Source organism: Chiloscyllium plagiosum, chromosome 41, assembly GCF_004010195.1.
Source record: "Chiloscyllium plagiosum isolate BGI_BamShark_2017 chromosome 41, ASM401019v2, whole genome shotgun sequence".
NCBI classification, from domain to species: domain Eukaryota; kingdom Metazoa; phylum Chordata; class Chondrichthyes; order Orectolobiformes; family Hemiscylliidae; genus Chiloscyllium; species Chiloscyllium plagiosum.
Genome location: NC_057750.1, coordinates 5,628,343 through 5,644,206, shown reverse-complemented (window position 1 = coordinate 5,644,206; position 15,864 = coordinate 5,628,343). Strand labels below are relative to the sequence as shown.

Here is a 15,864-nt window from a genome sequence, read left to right as displayed (position 1 = left end):
AAAATCATGAGGGACATGGATAGGGTAAAGAGCCAAGGTCTTTTCCCTGGGATGAGGGAGTCCAGAACTAGAGGGCATAGGTTTAAGGTGAGAGGGGAAAGATATAAAAGGGATGTAAGGGGCAACTTTCTCATGCAGAAGGTGGTGTGAATGGAATGAGCTGCCAGAGGAGGTGGTGGAGGCTGGTACAATTAAAAAGCATCTGGATGGGTATACGAATAGGAAGGGTTAAGAGGGATATGGGTCAAATGGGAGTAGATTAATTTAGGATATCTGGTCGGCATGGATGAGTTAGACCAAAGGGTCTATTTCTGTGCTGTATATCGCTCAGACTCTATGACTCTATGTGCACCCCTAATGGGAACTGGTTGTTCTGAAACCAAATCGACATTTGACAAAATGTTATAACTGTTCCGTATGGACTCCCTCTCCATCTCAGTTTGGCTGACCCTTGGTCCCCACTGCTGCCTTGTAGACTCCAGACAAGCAGGAGGCTGGAAGAACACAGCAAGCCAGGCAGCATCAGGAGGTGGAGCAGTTAACGTTCTGGGCAAAACCCTTTGTTAGGAGGGTTCTCCACCTCCTGGTGCTGCCTGGCTTGCTGTGTTCTTCCAGCCCCCTGCTTGTCTACTTTGGATTCCAGCATCTGCAGTTTTATTTTTGTCTCTAAGCCTTGTCGGCTTTGACTGGGACGGATCCATTCGTCCAACTTCTGAAAGTCCGGACCGGGTTTTGGTTTGCGCTCCGGTCCGAGTCCGGAGGGGGCGGGGCTTGCGATCCGGTCCTGGATTTCCCAGGCGCCCGGCTCCTGAGGGCTTGGGGGGGGCGGGGTGTGGGGCGCTGTGTTACGTCACTGGCCTCGCGAGTAGGGGTTTCCCCCCGGCGCGCGGGCGCCTCCGTCCAATCAGAGCGCGAGCTCCGCCCTGGGGAATTCCAGGCAAGTAGCGAAAAAAAAGAGAAACTGAAATAAACAGAGAGGCGCGGCGGCGGCAGTGGCGGGGGGGTCTCAGACCCTGCTAGAGGCAGTAATGAGGGGTAACGAGCAGCAGCACACCCCGACAGAGGCAGCAATGAGAGGCAAGGAGGAGCAATCGCAGCAGCAACTCTCCTTGGGCCTTTCAGGTCCTCCAGGTGGGTGTCCTCTCTCACTCTTTCTCCCTACTCCAGTTTCTTACGATCACCCTCTCCGTCTGTCTGTATTTCTCATCTCCCCTGCCCTGTCCGTCTCTCTCCTGAGCCCCGTGCGTTTGTAAGTCACTGATCCCCCCCCCACACCCTGAGTCTGTCTGCCCTCCCCCGCTCTTATGTGTGCCCGTATCTGTCTCCCTGTGTGCGACCTGTTTCTGTATTCTGATCTTTGTCTGTTTTCCCTGACCCGTTCTGTCTGTAAATTACTGACTTCCCACCCATGAGCCCGTCCCTCCAACCTTGTGTGTCAGTCTGTGTCCTGGCACCTCTGAGCGTGTGTGTCTGTCACAATTTCTCACTGTCTGTATGTCTGCCTGTCACTGTCTCTTCAACGCTGCTCTATGTCATCCATTTGTGTTCCTGTTTCTATATCCCCTGCTCTTGTTTGTCTCTGTTACTGACACTTTATGCTTGTGTGCATCAGTGTCCCCTTTGTCTGTATTGCCAGTCCTATGTCTCTGTATCGCTGATCCCGATATCTATTGACAATAGAAACAAGGGTGACTTAATGAAAAAAAGTTCATGCAGTGAGTGGTTAAGAGCTGGAATGCACTGTCTGAGAATGTGGTGGAGGCACAGTCAATAAAGGCATTGAAAGGGTAATTACATTGTTATTTATGATTGAAGAATATGGAGAGTTACTGGCAGAAGGCACTGGTTGAATTGTTCAGTCGGGGAGTGATACGGTGGGTTAAATGTCCTCTGATGTAATTCTGTGATTCTGTCATTGTCCCTTACCCCTGTGTATTTGTCATAATTCCCCAACCTTGTATCTATCTGTCACCTACAAGTGTGTGTATGTGTCTCTGCATCCTGACAACAACGTGTGGGCCCGTCTGTTCTTGTATCACGTGTGCCACCCACCCCTTTATCTGTTTGTATTCCTGTGCCTATCTTGAGTATCCTTGCCCTCCCCCGGTGTTGTTAATGACAGATGCGCAGTGTGGTGTTTGGCCCTTTCAACTTGATCTCTTAACTGTTTCCAACTCTCCCTCCCTCAGTCCATTTTCTACCTTTATGTATACAATGAATGGTAGAGCCCTGGGTAGTGTTGTAGAACAGAGACCTTGGGTTTAGGTACATAATTCTTTGATATTTGTGTCACAGGTGGTTAAGAAAGCATTTAGCATGCTTGCCTTCAATTACTCAGACCTTTGCGCATAGGAGTTGGGAGGTTGTACGGGATGTTGGTGAGGCCTGTTCTGGAGCACTGCATCCAATTCTGGTCGCCCTGTCATAGGAATGATGTTGTTATATTGGAGAGAGTTCAGAAAAGATCTATCCATTGCTGGGAATGGAGGGTTTGAGTTATATATATATATATATCTGGATCGGTTGGGACCCTTCACAAGCATGTTGGAGGTTGAGGGTCATATCTTAAAAATGTGTTGCTGGAAAAGCGCAGCAGGTCAGGCAGCATCAAAGGAGAAGGAGAATCGACGTTTCGGGCATAAGCCAAAGTTGAGGGTTAGATACCTACTAGAGGTTTATAAAATCATGAGGGGTGAATAACAAAGGTCTTTCCCCCCAGGGTGGGCAGTTCAAAGCAAGGGGGCACGTCTTTTTAAGGTGAGAGTGGCAAGTTTTAAACTGCCAGGGTGGATATAGACACAATTACAACATTTAAAAGATATTTGAGCAGGTACTTGAATAGGAAAGGCCTGGCGGGATATGGGCTGAACGCAGGCAAGTGGGACTAGTTCAGTTTGGGAACATGGTCGGAGTGCTCAAGTTGGATGGAAGGATATGTTTCTATGGGGGATGATTCTGAGATGAGGGGTGGGGGTTTAGGTGGACTGGAGTGCTACAGTGGGGATGAGTGGTGTCAGTAAGAAGATTTATAAACGATGTTGCCGTTAGCAAGCCAGTTAAACATCACAAATAAGCACAATGTGGATGTGTGTTTTAAAATTGTGATGCAATGCTGCAGTTGCGTGGGGGCAGTACAAGGGATCAAAGCAAGGTCACTGCCCTAAGGTTTAAGAACATAAGATGGTCAGCGATTAAACCCAGTGGAGACTTAACCGTTCGCGGCACATTTCTGGAGAATCTCGACAAGCCCAGGAGGGAGACAGAAAATAGTCAGGGTTATGGTGTTGGGGAGGGGGGGTGCTGGAGATTGGATGGCAGCTGGTGTGCAGCCTAAACACCAGCACGGACCAGTGGGGCTGATTGGCCTATTTCTGCCTGGTGCTATTTAAGGCCCTGCTTTGAATAGGTAAATAGGAACTGCTTATTCGAATCAACTGTCTTGGGCAGTTGGACTGATTTGTAAATCAATTCCTGTCTCTTTTTCTAAAAAGAGCAATTATTATTCTGAACAGTAGCAAAATAGCTGGAATAGAAAGACAGGACCTGGCCTGAGATGTCTGCAGTGTGGTTTCGGGACGTGTGCTGAATATGAGAATTTTATTTAAGTACCATCAGATCTCCCATGGGGTCCATGGGTAGGCTCGAGTCTGCTTTGTGACTGTGATGTTGTGCTGTCGACCTGGTACGGGGTTTTGAGATGATTGGACTGAAAGGCGTATTCCAAAGGAATATTATTCTTACGGGTGAGACCAAGCCAGTGTAGGCACTGATAAACAACCTAGGCAGAAGTGAGGACTGCAGATGCTGGAAACCAGAGTTTAGATCAGGGTGGTGCTGGAAAAGCACAGCAGGTCAGGCAGCATCTGAGGAGCAGGAGAGTCGATGTTTCGGGCAAAAGCCCTTCATCACTATTGCCCGAAACATTGAGTCTCTTGCTCCTCGGATGCTGCCTGACCTGCTGTGCTTTTCCAGCACCACTCTGATGTCAGGTTGTTTATCAGTGTTTAGATTAAACAGAGAGAAGTTACTGTTTTGTAAATGTCACGCTGCAGGTCGGTAATAGGTGTTTTTGTAAAGGTTGATCCACATGTAACATATGGTGTGAGGTTCTGCACGCTTGGAGCACAGCAGATCGAAGAAACAGCAAGCTGAATGTTTTCTGAAAATGGCTTCTTCCTGGCTGATTAAAACACTGCCCTTTTTGTTTTTTGATGTGACCAAAGTTGCCATTTTATGTTGGGGCGCTGTATGTTTTGCCTGCTAGTCGAAAATTGACTTGTTCAAGACACTTTTTATTAAAAAAAAGATGGAACAAACACTCAGTGGCACGTTCAGCGTTCGGGGGAAGGACGGATTTCAGGAGTGGCGTGAGAGTCAGGGTCGAAGGATTCAATGTGAGCTACCAATTTAAAGGGGCAAGTCTACTTGAAGAGATGGGAGAATTCTGCAACATTAATTGAAATGCAAGAAATGATTAATGTAGGACATCTGGCTGCTTTACACTCTGGTGGAGATGTTACCTCTCTGAAGTTTCCGGTTTTAGATTTGGAGGTGGTTCAATTGTTGGACACACACACACATACACACATACACATGCATACACATACACATACACACATGCATACACATACACATACACACATGCATACACACACATACACAAAGCAATGTTTCACTGTTTGGGAACAGGCTTGTTTGTCATCCTTGCCTTACTGAGGTCTTGATTACTTTGCGGTCAATCGACTGACTTATTCTGTCTCTCAAAAAGTCTAATGTGAGTCAGTCGCCCAGAAGCCTGGTGAGACCCGCCTCCTGCTTGTTATTTATAGACTGGGGAAAGCCTCCACTAATTAGCTAGTGGAGGGAGAAGATAACACTGTCATGACGTCATGATGTGGAGGAGCCGGTGTTGGACTGGGGTGTACAAAGTTTAAAAATCTCACAGCACTCCAGGTTACAGTCCAACAGGTTTGATTGGAAGCACTAACTTTTGGGGTGCTGCTCCTTCACCAGGTGGTTGTCTTGTTGGACTGTAACCTGTTGGACTATGACCTGGTTTGATTAGATTAGATTCCCAACAGTGTGGAAACAGGCCCTTCAGCCCAACAAGTCCACACCGACCCACCAAACAGCAACCCACCCAGACCTATTCCCCTACATTTACCCCTGACTAATGCACCTAACACTACGGGCAATTTAGCATGGCCAGTTCACCCAACCTGCACAACGTTGGACTGTGGGAGGAAACCGGAGCACCCAGAGGAAACCCGGGTTGATGTGTGGTTTTTAACTCTGTTTTGACGTGTTTGGTCAAACCTGAGCTAAATCTCTTTGCACTCCATTCTCTTGCTCCCTTTTGTATAAGGACACAAGCAACAAGAGCACATGGACTGCTGAGCATCCTGGGATTGTATTAATTAGAGTTTAGAAGATTAAGGGGAGATCTAATAGAAACGTACAAGATAATTCATGGCTTAGAAAGAGTGGATGCTGGGAAATTGTTTCTGCTAGGTGGGGAGACTAGGACTCGGCACAGCCTTAGAATTAAAGGGGGTCAATTTAGAACGGAAATGAGGAGACATTACTTCAGCCGGAGAGTGGTGGGCCTGTGGAATTCATTGCCACAGAGCCCAGTGGAGGCCGGGATGTTAAATGTCTCCCAGGCAGAGATTGATAAATTCTTAATCTCACAAGGAATTAAGGGATATGGGGAGGGTGCAGGTAAGTGGCATTGAATTGCCCATCAGCCATGATTGAATGATGGAATGGGCTCGATGGGCCGAATGGCCTTACTTCCACTCCTATTTTTAATGGTCTTATTCAGCCCCTTGAGATTCAATAAAATGGGGAGGAAGATGGTAGTATAGTGCTACCAGAAGAGTAATCCAAAGGCCTGTGTTAATGCTTTCGAGATATAGATTCAAATCCCACTAAGATAGCTTTCAGGGCAATTAGGGAGGGGTAGCAAATGTTGTCAAATGCCCATATCCTGTGAAAAAAATGGGGCGACATGGTGACTTGTTAGTTAGCACTACAGCCTCACAGAACCTGGAACCCAGGTTCGATTTCAGCCTCGGGTGACTGTCTGTGGAGTGTGCATGTTCCCTCTGTGTCCGCTCTGAGTGCTCCACTTTCCTCCCATAATCCAAAAATGTGCAGTTTAGGGTGGATGGACCATGCTAAATTGCCTCGTGATGTCCAGGGGCATGCAGGCTAGGTGGGTTAGCCATGGGGAAATGCAGGGCCACAGGGATAGGGTGGGTCTAGGTGGGAGGGTGTTTGGAGAGTCGGTGTAACTGGATGGGCTGAATGGCCTGCTTCCACACTGTGGGGATTCTATAATTCTGAGATCATCGCTGAGCGGGTTGCAGCTTTAATTCCACATTCCTTCTGACACCCAGTCCCACCTCCTGTAACCCTCAACTCCCTTGTCATTCAAACTAACCCAACCTTCAACGTATTCAAGAACACAGCCCCCGCTGCCCCTGGGGGAAGAGAATCTGAAAGACTAAAATCCTTCAGAGAGAAGAAGTCCCTCCTCATACTTGTCTATAAGTGTAAGTCACTTCATCTTTAACCCATGTCCTGTTCCCCTGCCCCAAACCCCTGCCTTCTCCTATTTTAGATTCCCCCATTGAGGAAACGACCCTCTCTATGTGCCCTGTCAGGATCCCCCTGAATCATGTTTCAATAAGATCACCTCTTATTCTAAACTCCAATAAGTGGAGATGCAAATTGTATTTAAATAGTGTTTTCTATCCATCCGCTCCCTCTGCCCTTCCCCTGTGTTGCTGGCTCCTGGCTGAAACATGGTCCCTCAGGCTGTCCCCTCTCAGAGTTTAATCAGGAGAGCTTGGTGTTTTGGCCTGTACTCCTCGAAATCATACCGAGCTCACCGCCACCCCATGTCCTGCTAGCCTTCGCTGGCTCCTGCTCTGGCAATGCCTTGCTTTGTAAAAGTCCCATGCTTGATTTCAAACCCCCATTGGGCCTATTCCCTACCATGATTTGGAGATGCCGGTGTTGGACTGGGGTGGACAAAATTAAAAAATCACACAACGCCAGGTTATAGTCCAACAGGTTTAATTGGAAGGACTAGCTTTCGGACAACCACCCGATGAAGGAGCGGCGCTCCGAAAGCTAGTGCCTCCAATTAAACTTGTTGGACTATAACCTGGTATTGTGTGATTCTTAACTTTATTCCCTGCCTGTCTGTATAATCTCCTCTGGCTCCATAACTGACAAAATCTCTGCTCTTCTATAATTCTGTTCTCTTGAGTGTCCTCCAGTTTTAATTGCTGCACCATTGGCATCCAGGCTCTCTCATTCCTGGGCCCTGTGCTATAGAATTTCCTCCCTAATACACACACTCACACTCACCCGAATACACACACTCACACAGACAGGCATACACATACACATAAACACACACACACAACACACCGCGCACACGCACACACACATATACTTTCTCTCTCTTTACCACCTTCTTTCCTTTAAGATGCTCCTGCCTCTTCAATCAAACCTACACTGACACCCCCACCATGATGCAATGCCATTTTCTTCGCTAATGATCCTCTGAAGTGTCTTGGGATCTTTTACATTAGGGTGCTACATCAATGCAAGTAGTTGTTGACTGATCTCTCTTCTGCTGCTGTGTAAAATGGCTTTATTGCTTGGTCGACAAAGCAACACCTCCTGCAGATGGAAGTAAAACGGGAAATGCAAATCACTGGGACTGTGAAGTCCAGAGTGGGTTGCGAATATTCCCAGGAGAAAGTGAGGACCGCAGATGCTGGAGATCAGAGTCATAAGTGTGGCGTTGGAAAAGCACAGCTGGTCAGGCAGCATCCGAGGAGCAGGAGAATTGACGTTTGACATTCCTGGTGAAGTGCTCTGGCCTGAAACGTCAATTCTCCTGCTCCTCGGATGCTGCCTGACCTGCTGTGCTTTTCCAGCAACACACTCTCGACTGTGAATACTGCCACATTTGCCTGGATGAATGCAACTATGACATACCTCAAGAAGCTTGATAGCATCCAGGACACACAGCAACCTGCTTCAGTATCAGCCCCACGCTCCACCTTCAACATTCACTCTGTCCATCAACGACACAGTGTGTACTGTCTACAAGTTGCACTATAGAAGTCAAGGCTCCTTTTGATAACACTTTCCAAGCCCACGACCTCCAAGGACAAAATCAGGAGATACACAGGAACACATTTACAAGTTCTCCTTCAAGCTGCACATCATCCAGATTGGGAAATAGCTCGCTAGTCCTTCAGAATAATTGGCTCAAAATCCTGGAACTGTCTCCCTAAACAGCACGGGGCTGTGTCTGCACTGCACAGTCTGAAGAAGGCAGCTTGCCATCTCATATTAAGGGGCAATTAAGGATAGAATCCGTACAACCATCCCTGTAACTCTGCATTTCCCATGGCTAATCCACCTAACCTACACACATCCCTAGACACTACAGGAAATTTAGCATGACCAATCCACCTAACCCGCATATCTTTGGACTGTGGAAGGAAACCGGAGCATCTGGAGGAAACCCACATAGACACATGGGGAGAAAATGCAAACTCCACACAGACAGTCTCCTGAGGGTGGAATCGAATCCGGGTCCCTGGTACCGTGAGGCAGTGGTGCTAACCACTGAGCCACCATGCTGGATGGGCAATAAATGCTGGGGCACCCACATCCCAGGGATAAACAAAAAGTTGCTTCTAAGATATGATCCAGCAAACAACAGTTCTCTTTTTGAGCAATTTCTTTCAATGACCTCCTTCAGTGCTCTTGCATTTCTCAACAATTGGTATCTTTCATCTCTCAGTCTTTGTACCACGGCCAACCATCCAGGAACCAACCTGGAGTTTCCGGCAATGAAAGATTAATCTCCTTGGAGACTAAGCTGTGGTTTGGCCGCAACTGGAGAACTGCGTCCTGTTCTGGTTGAGGAAGGATGCAAAGGTGGAGTAGGGCTGTACCAGGAATGAGGGAGCTTAGCTACAAGACTCAGTTGGAGAAACTGAGGTTGCCGATCCTTGTTTTAAAGGAGACTGATGAAAGATTAGAGAGAGGTGCACAAGATACTGACGGGTTTAAAATAAGGCAGTATATGAACAATTTCTCCCATTCACTGGTAGCAGGGCGACCACAGATTTAAGGTTTCTGGGAAAGACACAACAAGAGCTGATGAGGTGGAACTCTCTGCCTAAGTTTGAAGCAAAGAGAATGAATAATTTTCAAAAGGGAATTGGATGAACCCTTGAGGAAAAAGTAAACTTGCAGAGACTGTGCGATAGGGTCCAGCATGGAGTGGTTTCCTTTTCTTTCGACTTTCTCTTTACTAGAGGAGGGTTTACTCTGTATCTAACCCCGTGCTGTCCATTTCCTGGGGGAGTGTTAGATGGGGACAGTGTAGAGGGAGCTTTATGCCATATCTAACCCCATGCTGTCCCTGTCCTGGGAGTGATTTGATGAGGACAGTGTAGAGAGAGTTTTACACTGTATCTAATCCTGTGGTATCCCTGTTCTGGGAGTGATTTGATGAGGGCAATGTAGAGAGAGTTTTACTTTTAGTTTAAAAGGGCAGAGAGAGCTTTACTAAACCAGTGCTGAATCTATCCTAGGAAATGCTTGTTGGGGATAGTGTCAAGGGAATTTTAGTGTGAAGTTAAAAGAGTAAAGGGAGCTTTTCTCTGTAATTAACCTCATACTGCATCTGTCCTGGGAGTGTTTGATGGGGTCAGCTTTGAGGGCGCTTTACTTTCAGTTTAAACATGTCGAGCAGGAGAATGGAGCTGACTGGATTGCTCTATAAACAGCCAAGATGATGCGAAGGGGAGATGGTGGTGTCGTGTAGTATCACTGAACTGCTAATCCTGTGTCCCAGGTTAAGGTTCTGACCACCTGGGTTTGGATGACCGATGATGAAATTTTAACCACGACTAAGGACTGAGATGAAGAACAGTTTCTTCACTCAGAGACTGGTCAATCGGTGGCACTCTCCTCCCAGGGGGGCCAAGTCACTGAATATATTCGACAAAGAGACTTGATGGGATAAGGTTCCTGTGATGCAGCAGGTATGTCCCTGCCTCTGAACCAGGAGGCCTGGCTTCAAGTCCCTCCTGCTCCAGAGGTGTGCATTAACATTCCTGAGCAGGTTGACGGGAAGATATCTCGGCTCGATGGGCCAAGTGGCCCCCTCCTATGTCACTCTGACTCTGAGCTCATGTGGAAAAGCATGGCGTCATTTGCAAAAAGGCTCTCCTCCCCCTCTTCAAAGGCATCTTATGTTTGTCAGAGACTGAAAACGTGAAGAGGAAGTGGAGCTGGAAAGGTTGTTGTGATTGTTTGTCATGGCTGATGGCAGTCAGTCAGAAACCTTTGGGATTTTTCCAATAAAATTGGCCACTTGAAGTACTGAGTCATTTTCCATGTTCCATTAGCAGCCGTTTGTTCCTGTTTGTTCTCCCTCACCTCTTGAGGAATGAGGAAGTTGGAGCTGACCACTCGGCCCATTGAACTCTCCCTGTCCCTCGATAAGATGAATCTTCTGAAACGTTGCCACTTGTCAGCTGCTCAGTAGCAGTGAATTTGGCCAATCCGCCAATCAGCATTGCTAAGAGACAAAAATAGAAATAGCTGGAAAAGCTCAGCAGGTCTGGCAGCATCTGTGGAGAGAAATCAGGATTAACGTTTCGGGGTCGAGTGGCCCCCTTCCTCAGAACTCATTCATTGACCCTGTCTCCCTAACTACTTGTAACAGAAATTGCTGGAAAAGCTCAACAGCATCTGTTCAGGGGTCAACCTGAAACATTAACTCTGATTTCTCTCAACAAACCTGCTGAGCTTTTCCAGCAATTTCTGTTACAAGTAGTTAGCAGGTCTGTTGAGAGAAATCAGAGTTAATGTTTCAGGTTGACCCCTGAACAGATGCTGTTGAGCTTTTCCAGCAATTTCTGGTTTTGTCTCTGATTTACAGCATCTGCAGTTCTTTCAGTTTTCATTTACGAGTAACGGTCTTAATACAAGGAAATAGAGTCCTTTGCAATGTGGACGGTAAGAATTATTCTGAAAATGCCTCTCGGCCCAAATAAATGGAAATGGAGAGGTAGTGAAACAGCAAGAGCAAAATGCAAGCTAAAGATTAAATCCAGAAAAGAGAGTGTTAGAATTCTCAGAGCCGGAAAACAGAGAGCAAAGTGTAAGCAGGAGAAAGCAGGGATGATCTAGGTATTTTTGAAGGATGGATCTCAGAGTAGCTTTCAATGAACTATTGTAGATAGGAGGGGAGGGTATGCGGAAGACCAGAGTGGCCCACTGTGTGACAGCAGGTATCCTAGCTACAGTTAGCTAGCAACAGCCACGGTGTTGCTCAAGGAGGACAATGTAGTCACTCGCCGCACTGCTTTTGTGGGAGCTTGCTGTGCGCAAAATGGCTGCTGCCTTTCCCACGTTACTGTGGCGACTGCACTTGAAGCAGAAGTAATTCAGTGGCTGTGAAGGGGTTTGGCGCTATATGAAGGCAAACCTTTGTTCAGAGCCAGCACTCCCTGGTCAGGCGGCCATTCCGTTATGGACCGAGCAAGTTGGCTGAGTGGGGCATCGCAGTCAGGTGACCCCCCCACCCCCCCAGCTCCATCTCTCATCATTGGTCATGTCCGTCATTGGCGACCAGCCGTCGTTTTTCACCACTGGATGGTGCAGACTGCCAGTCAAACAACCCATTTTAATCAAACAATCTTACACTTAATAAACACTTAAAGGGGACGGGGCACTAAATTACAGAATTTCACATCCCTGTGAGATTTTATTTGCTGCCAACCCCACTCAGGAGCTCCAATTTCCAGGAGACTCTTTGTTAATTCCTGAAGATTTCAGGTCAATCCTAGACATTTGGCAACTCCACTGGAGAGTGATCATTGTTGGACGCTGAGCTGACTTTTCCTTTCTTCCTTCTATCCCGAATGCCAGTTTTACCACTTTGAGGACACTGGTGGTGTGGTGGTTCTGTCATTGGACTTGTAATCCAGACACTTAGGCAAATGCTGTTGAGGTATGGCTTCAGATCCCACCACACCATAGGTTCACCACACCATTGACCTGGAGAGTAAACCTTGTCTCAGTGACTGTGGCCATGAAACTAACATCGTGTGATGTGGATTGGCCTGGGGTGACAAGGTCAGAAGCCACACAACACCAGGTTATAGTCCAACAGGACTGTTTGCCATCACAAGCTTTAGGAGCGCTGCCCCTTCATCAAGTGCGAGAAGGAAACCTGCTCCTTCCTCATGTGACTCCAGACCCTCAGCAATGTGGCTGACCTTGAAATAGACTGGCAAGACGCTCAGTTCATAGGGCAACAGGAGATGTGGATCAAGTGCCGGCCTTACCAACGCCAAAAGAGAAATTGTCAGGTCAGTGCCTGTGAGGGAGTGCTGTTAAGGAAATTGTCAGGTCAGTACCTGTGAGGGAGTGCTGTTAAGGAGCAGGTCAGCGGCGCCTAAAGGGCATTGTAACCAGAAGAGACAACCGAGGTTGGCACAACACACATCCCGTCTCCCATGTGGGCACGTCCTGCTACAGTGATGGTGGAATGGACCCCGGCAAATAAGTAAGGTCTAGCCCAATTCACCTTCTAAGAGTGGGACGTCACCTGGACCAGAGAGAGGAGTACAGGGTCAGTGATGTGGTTGTCCTGGACTGGATGACAGTCTGAGTAACTCAGATACCTCAGTGCCACTCCAAACAGTGCCCCTTGCCTTTTACAAAGCCGGAAGGTTGGGTTGAGGGTGGCGGTGGCCGGAGTCCACTTGACGCTGCTTACCTTCCCTCCCTCCTCTGTCCACATCCTCCTGTTCACTGGCCATTTGTATTTAGCGCGCATCATCAAACCTCGAGCTTCCTCCCCCACCCTGGTCCGACCCTGGTGACGTTCCGATGACACCGGTGCTGGGCTCGCCCACGTTCCGATGACATCGCGGTATCGGTCACCTCGGAGCCAGGAAGCCAATTGGCTGACTTCTCCCTGAAATCACGGTGAGGCTGCGGGTGGATGGGAAAGGAAACCTGGTGGGGACAGACTCAGAATCACAGCGCTTCCCTTTTCTACGGAAGCCTCTGCTCAAAGCTGAGGGCTTTGCCTTTGAGAGAGTGGGAGTCGAGTGCTGGAGGTGTTGGGGCGAAAGAGGGAATTTATTGTCTCAAGTTTCTGGCAGTGGGCGTCTGGGGAAGTTTACTCCATTGTCAACCTTTGACGTGAGCTACAGCTCATTCCCGAGTTTCTCTTCCTCTTCCTGTGGCATTTTTAAAACAGGATAGAGCGTGGCCCGGCTCATTCAGATGCTGACTGAGCCCAGTCATGAGCAGCTCGCTGGAGGCTCTGCGCTGAGAGGGGCTTTCCTTTCTGAAGATGATCCCCCCCCTCTGATTGATGTGATCAGAGGACTTGGCTTCGTGACTGATGCTCACCGAGTCGCCTGCGGGTGTGCTGAGAATTTGGGTAAAGTCCAACTCGAATTTTGTGCAAACAAATGCAAAATGCTGCGGAGGCCAGAGGTCTGAAATAAAAACAAAGACCTGGAGAAACTCAGCCGGTCTGGCAGCCTCCTGAGGAGTGAGGAGAGAGACGCAGTTCACGTTTCAAGTCCTGCAGTGGACTCTGAAGTTCCGAAGAAGAGTTTTCACACTCGAAGTGTTAACTTTGTTTCTCTCTCCATGGGTGCTGAATTACTTCAGCACTTTGTGTTTTTGCTTTTGTGCCTTTGGGTGTGGGAAGGCTGTTGCTGGGGGTGATGACAGACTAAAGATACCGAGGTAGGACTGAGATGGGGAAGAAATGTCTTCACCCAGGGAGTGGGGAGCCTATGGAATTCTCTGTCACAGAAAGCGCTTGAGGCCAAAACATTGAATGTTTTCAAGAAGGAGTTCTCAGGGCTAAAGGGATCAAAGGGAGTGGGAGAGAAAGCAAGTACTGAGTTGGATGGTCAGCCAGGATCATATTGAATCATGGAGCAGGCTGGAAGGGCTGAATGGCCTACGCATGCTCCTCTTTTTCTAAGCTTCTGTGTAACAGAGTCCAGCAATGCAGGTGATGCAGAATGCCAGGGTTTCAATCATAAGCAAAGAAGATCGAGTTTACCGGCAGTCCCCAGGCTGCGAATGTGTTCCGGTCTTATATTTGTATGCAAGTCAGAACGCAATGCGGGTTAATAGAAATAGCTGTTCGTAAATGTCAGGAAATGTTTGCGTAACAGATATTGAAAATTACACCCCCCCCCACCCCGTATGAGATTGTGTTTATAAGTCAGATATTCGTAATTATTTTGTCTTTGGTGGGGGAGAAGGTACAAATTCGCATTTCGTTTTCATTCTGAAAAACATCAGTAATTCAGGACAGAAGGCAGGAACTGACCTTTGGTGGGATGCAGGAGTGATCTTTCTCTGGTGAAGGATTGAAATACGACGGCAAATGAGTTGGTAGATTTACGCAGCACTAATGCCAGACATTTGGCGAAACCTGGTTGGTGCTGGCTGTTTGCACTCCATGTGCAATCTGGTCAGCAGGAATTCACAAAATACTACAATTTGTAAGCCAGGTACCCAGGGGGCAGACCATCTGAGACCATAAGCCACGTTTAGTCTTCTGCAAGAATTTGGAACTGACCAATATTTATTCCCAGTCTCCAGTGAGAGGAGGGATTGGTGAGGATGATGAGGAGAGTGTGAATAGATTTATTGAGACTTGCATGTTTCCTTGTTTACAAAGTCCTTCTGTTGTGATCATTGGCAGAGATTCCACACTCTCAGAGGCTGGTGTCTCCTCTCTGAATGATCTTATCCTTCACTTAATTAATTATTGCTTCTGATTTTCTGTCTCCCGTCTCCTTCTTCCAGGTGCCACAGGATCAATACAGCAGGACCAGAATTTCGGTGAGTACAACTGAAGAAATTCCTCCTCACGTCTGCAAGATCAGTTATTTGCCACTGTCACAGCTGTCAAGTCAGAGAGTTACGGTTTCAGTCAGTTTCTGTCATTAGCAGTTCGACCCCTGACTCTCTGATATCTGTCCACCAACAACAAGGCACAAGTCAGGAGTGTGATGGAATACTCCCCACTTGCCTGGACAAGTGCAGTTCCAACAACATTCGAGAGGCTCAATATCATGCAGGACATAGCAATCCTGGTTAATTAGCACCACTCCACCCCCAATTCTAATATTCACTCACTCCAAAGCTCAATGACAACAGTGTGTACCATCTGTAAGATTCGCTGCAGTAACTCATCAAGTCTCCTTAGACAGCACCTTCCAAATCCATGACCACTTTTATCTAGAAGGGCAAGGGCAGCAGATACATGGGAACACCACCATGTGCACGTTCCCCTCCAAGTCACTCATCATCCTGACTTGGAAATATGTTGCCCACTGTTGCTGGGTCCAACCCTGGAATTCCCTCCCCAAAGGCATTTTGGCTGTCCTTACAGCACATGGTCTGCAGCAGTTCAAAAAGGCAGCTCACCTTCTCAAGGGGCAACTAGGGATGGACAGTAAATGTCGGCTAACCTGAATTTCTCTACAGAGAGTCAGTGAAAGGTAAGGCCAGGAAATCTTATGCTCCGTGTCTCTGTCTTGTGCTGTCTCTCATGTTCTTTTGCTCTCTCTGTATGACTATGACTATTGTGTTCTTTTGCTTTCTCCATCTTGTTTGCTTTTGCTTTCTCTCTCTCTTTCTTGCTCTCTCATTCACTCTCTCTCTCTCTGTCTCTTTTTGGGCTCTCACTCTTTTTCTCTCGTTCTCGTTCTCTTTTGCTCTCTCTCTCATTGTCTTTGTCTCCCTCTCTGTCTCTCTGTTGTT

At 47.6% G+C, this 15,864-nt stretch overlaps 1 protein-coding gene across 3 annotated transcripts in view; it reads left to right on the top strand.

Moving 5' to 3' along the window:
- Positions 1–875: 875 nt before the first annotated feature.
- Positions 876–15,864, top strand: part of LOC122542783 (putative transcription factor p65 homolog) — a 62,665-nt gene continuing 47,676 nt past the window's right edge. Inside the window, exons 1-2 of one of the 3 annotated variants that reach the window (XM_043680824.1) lie at positions 876–1,131; positions 14,905–14,940. In XM_043680824.1, the coding sequence (XP_043536759.1) occupies positions 1,029–1,131; positions 14,905–14,940 (139 nt within the window). In that variant the 5' untranslated portion in view covers positions 876–1,028. The remainder of the gene's footprint in view (positions 1,132–14,904; positions 14,941–15,864) is intronic. The other 2 variants (XM_043680825.1, XM_043680823.1) reach the window with 2 other exon arrangements.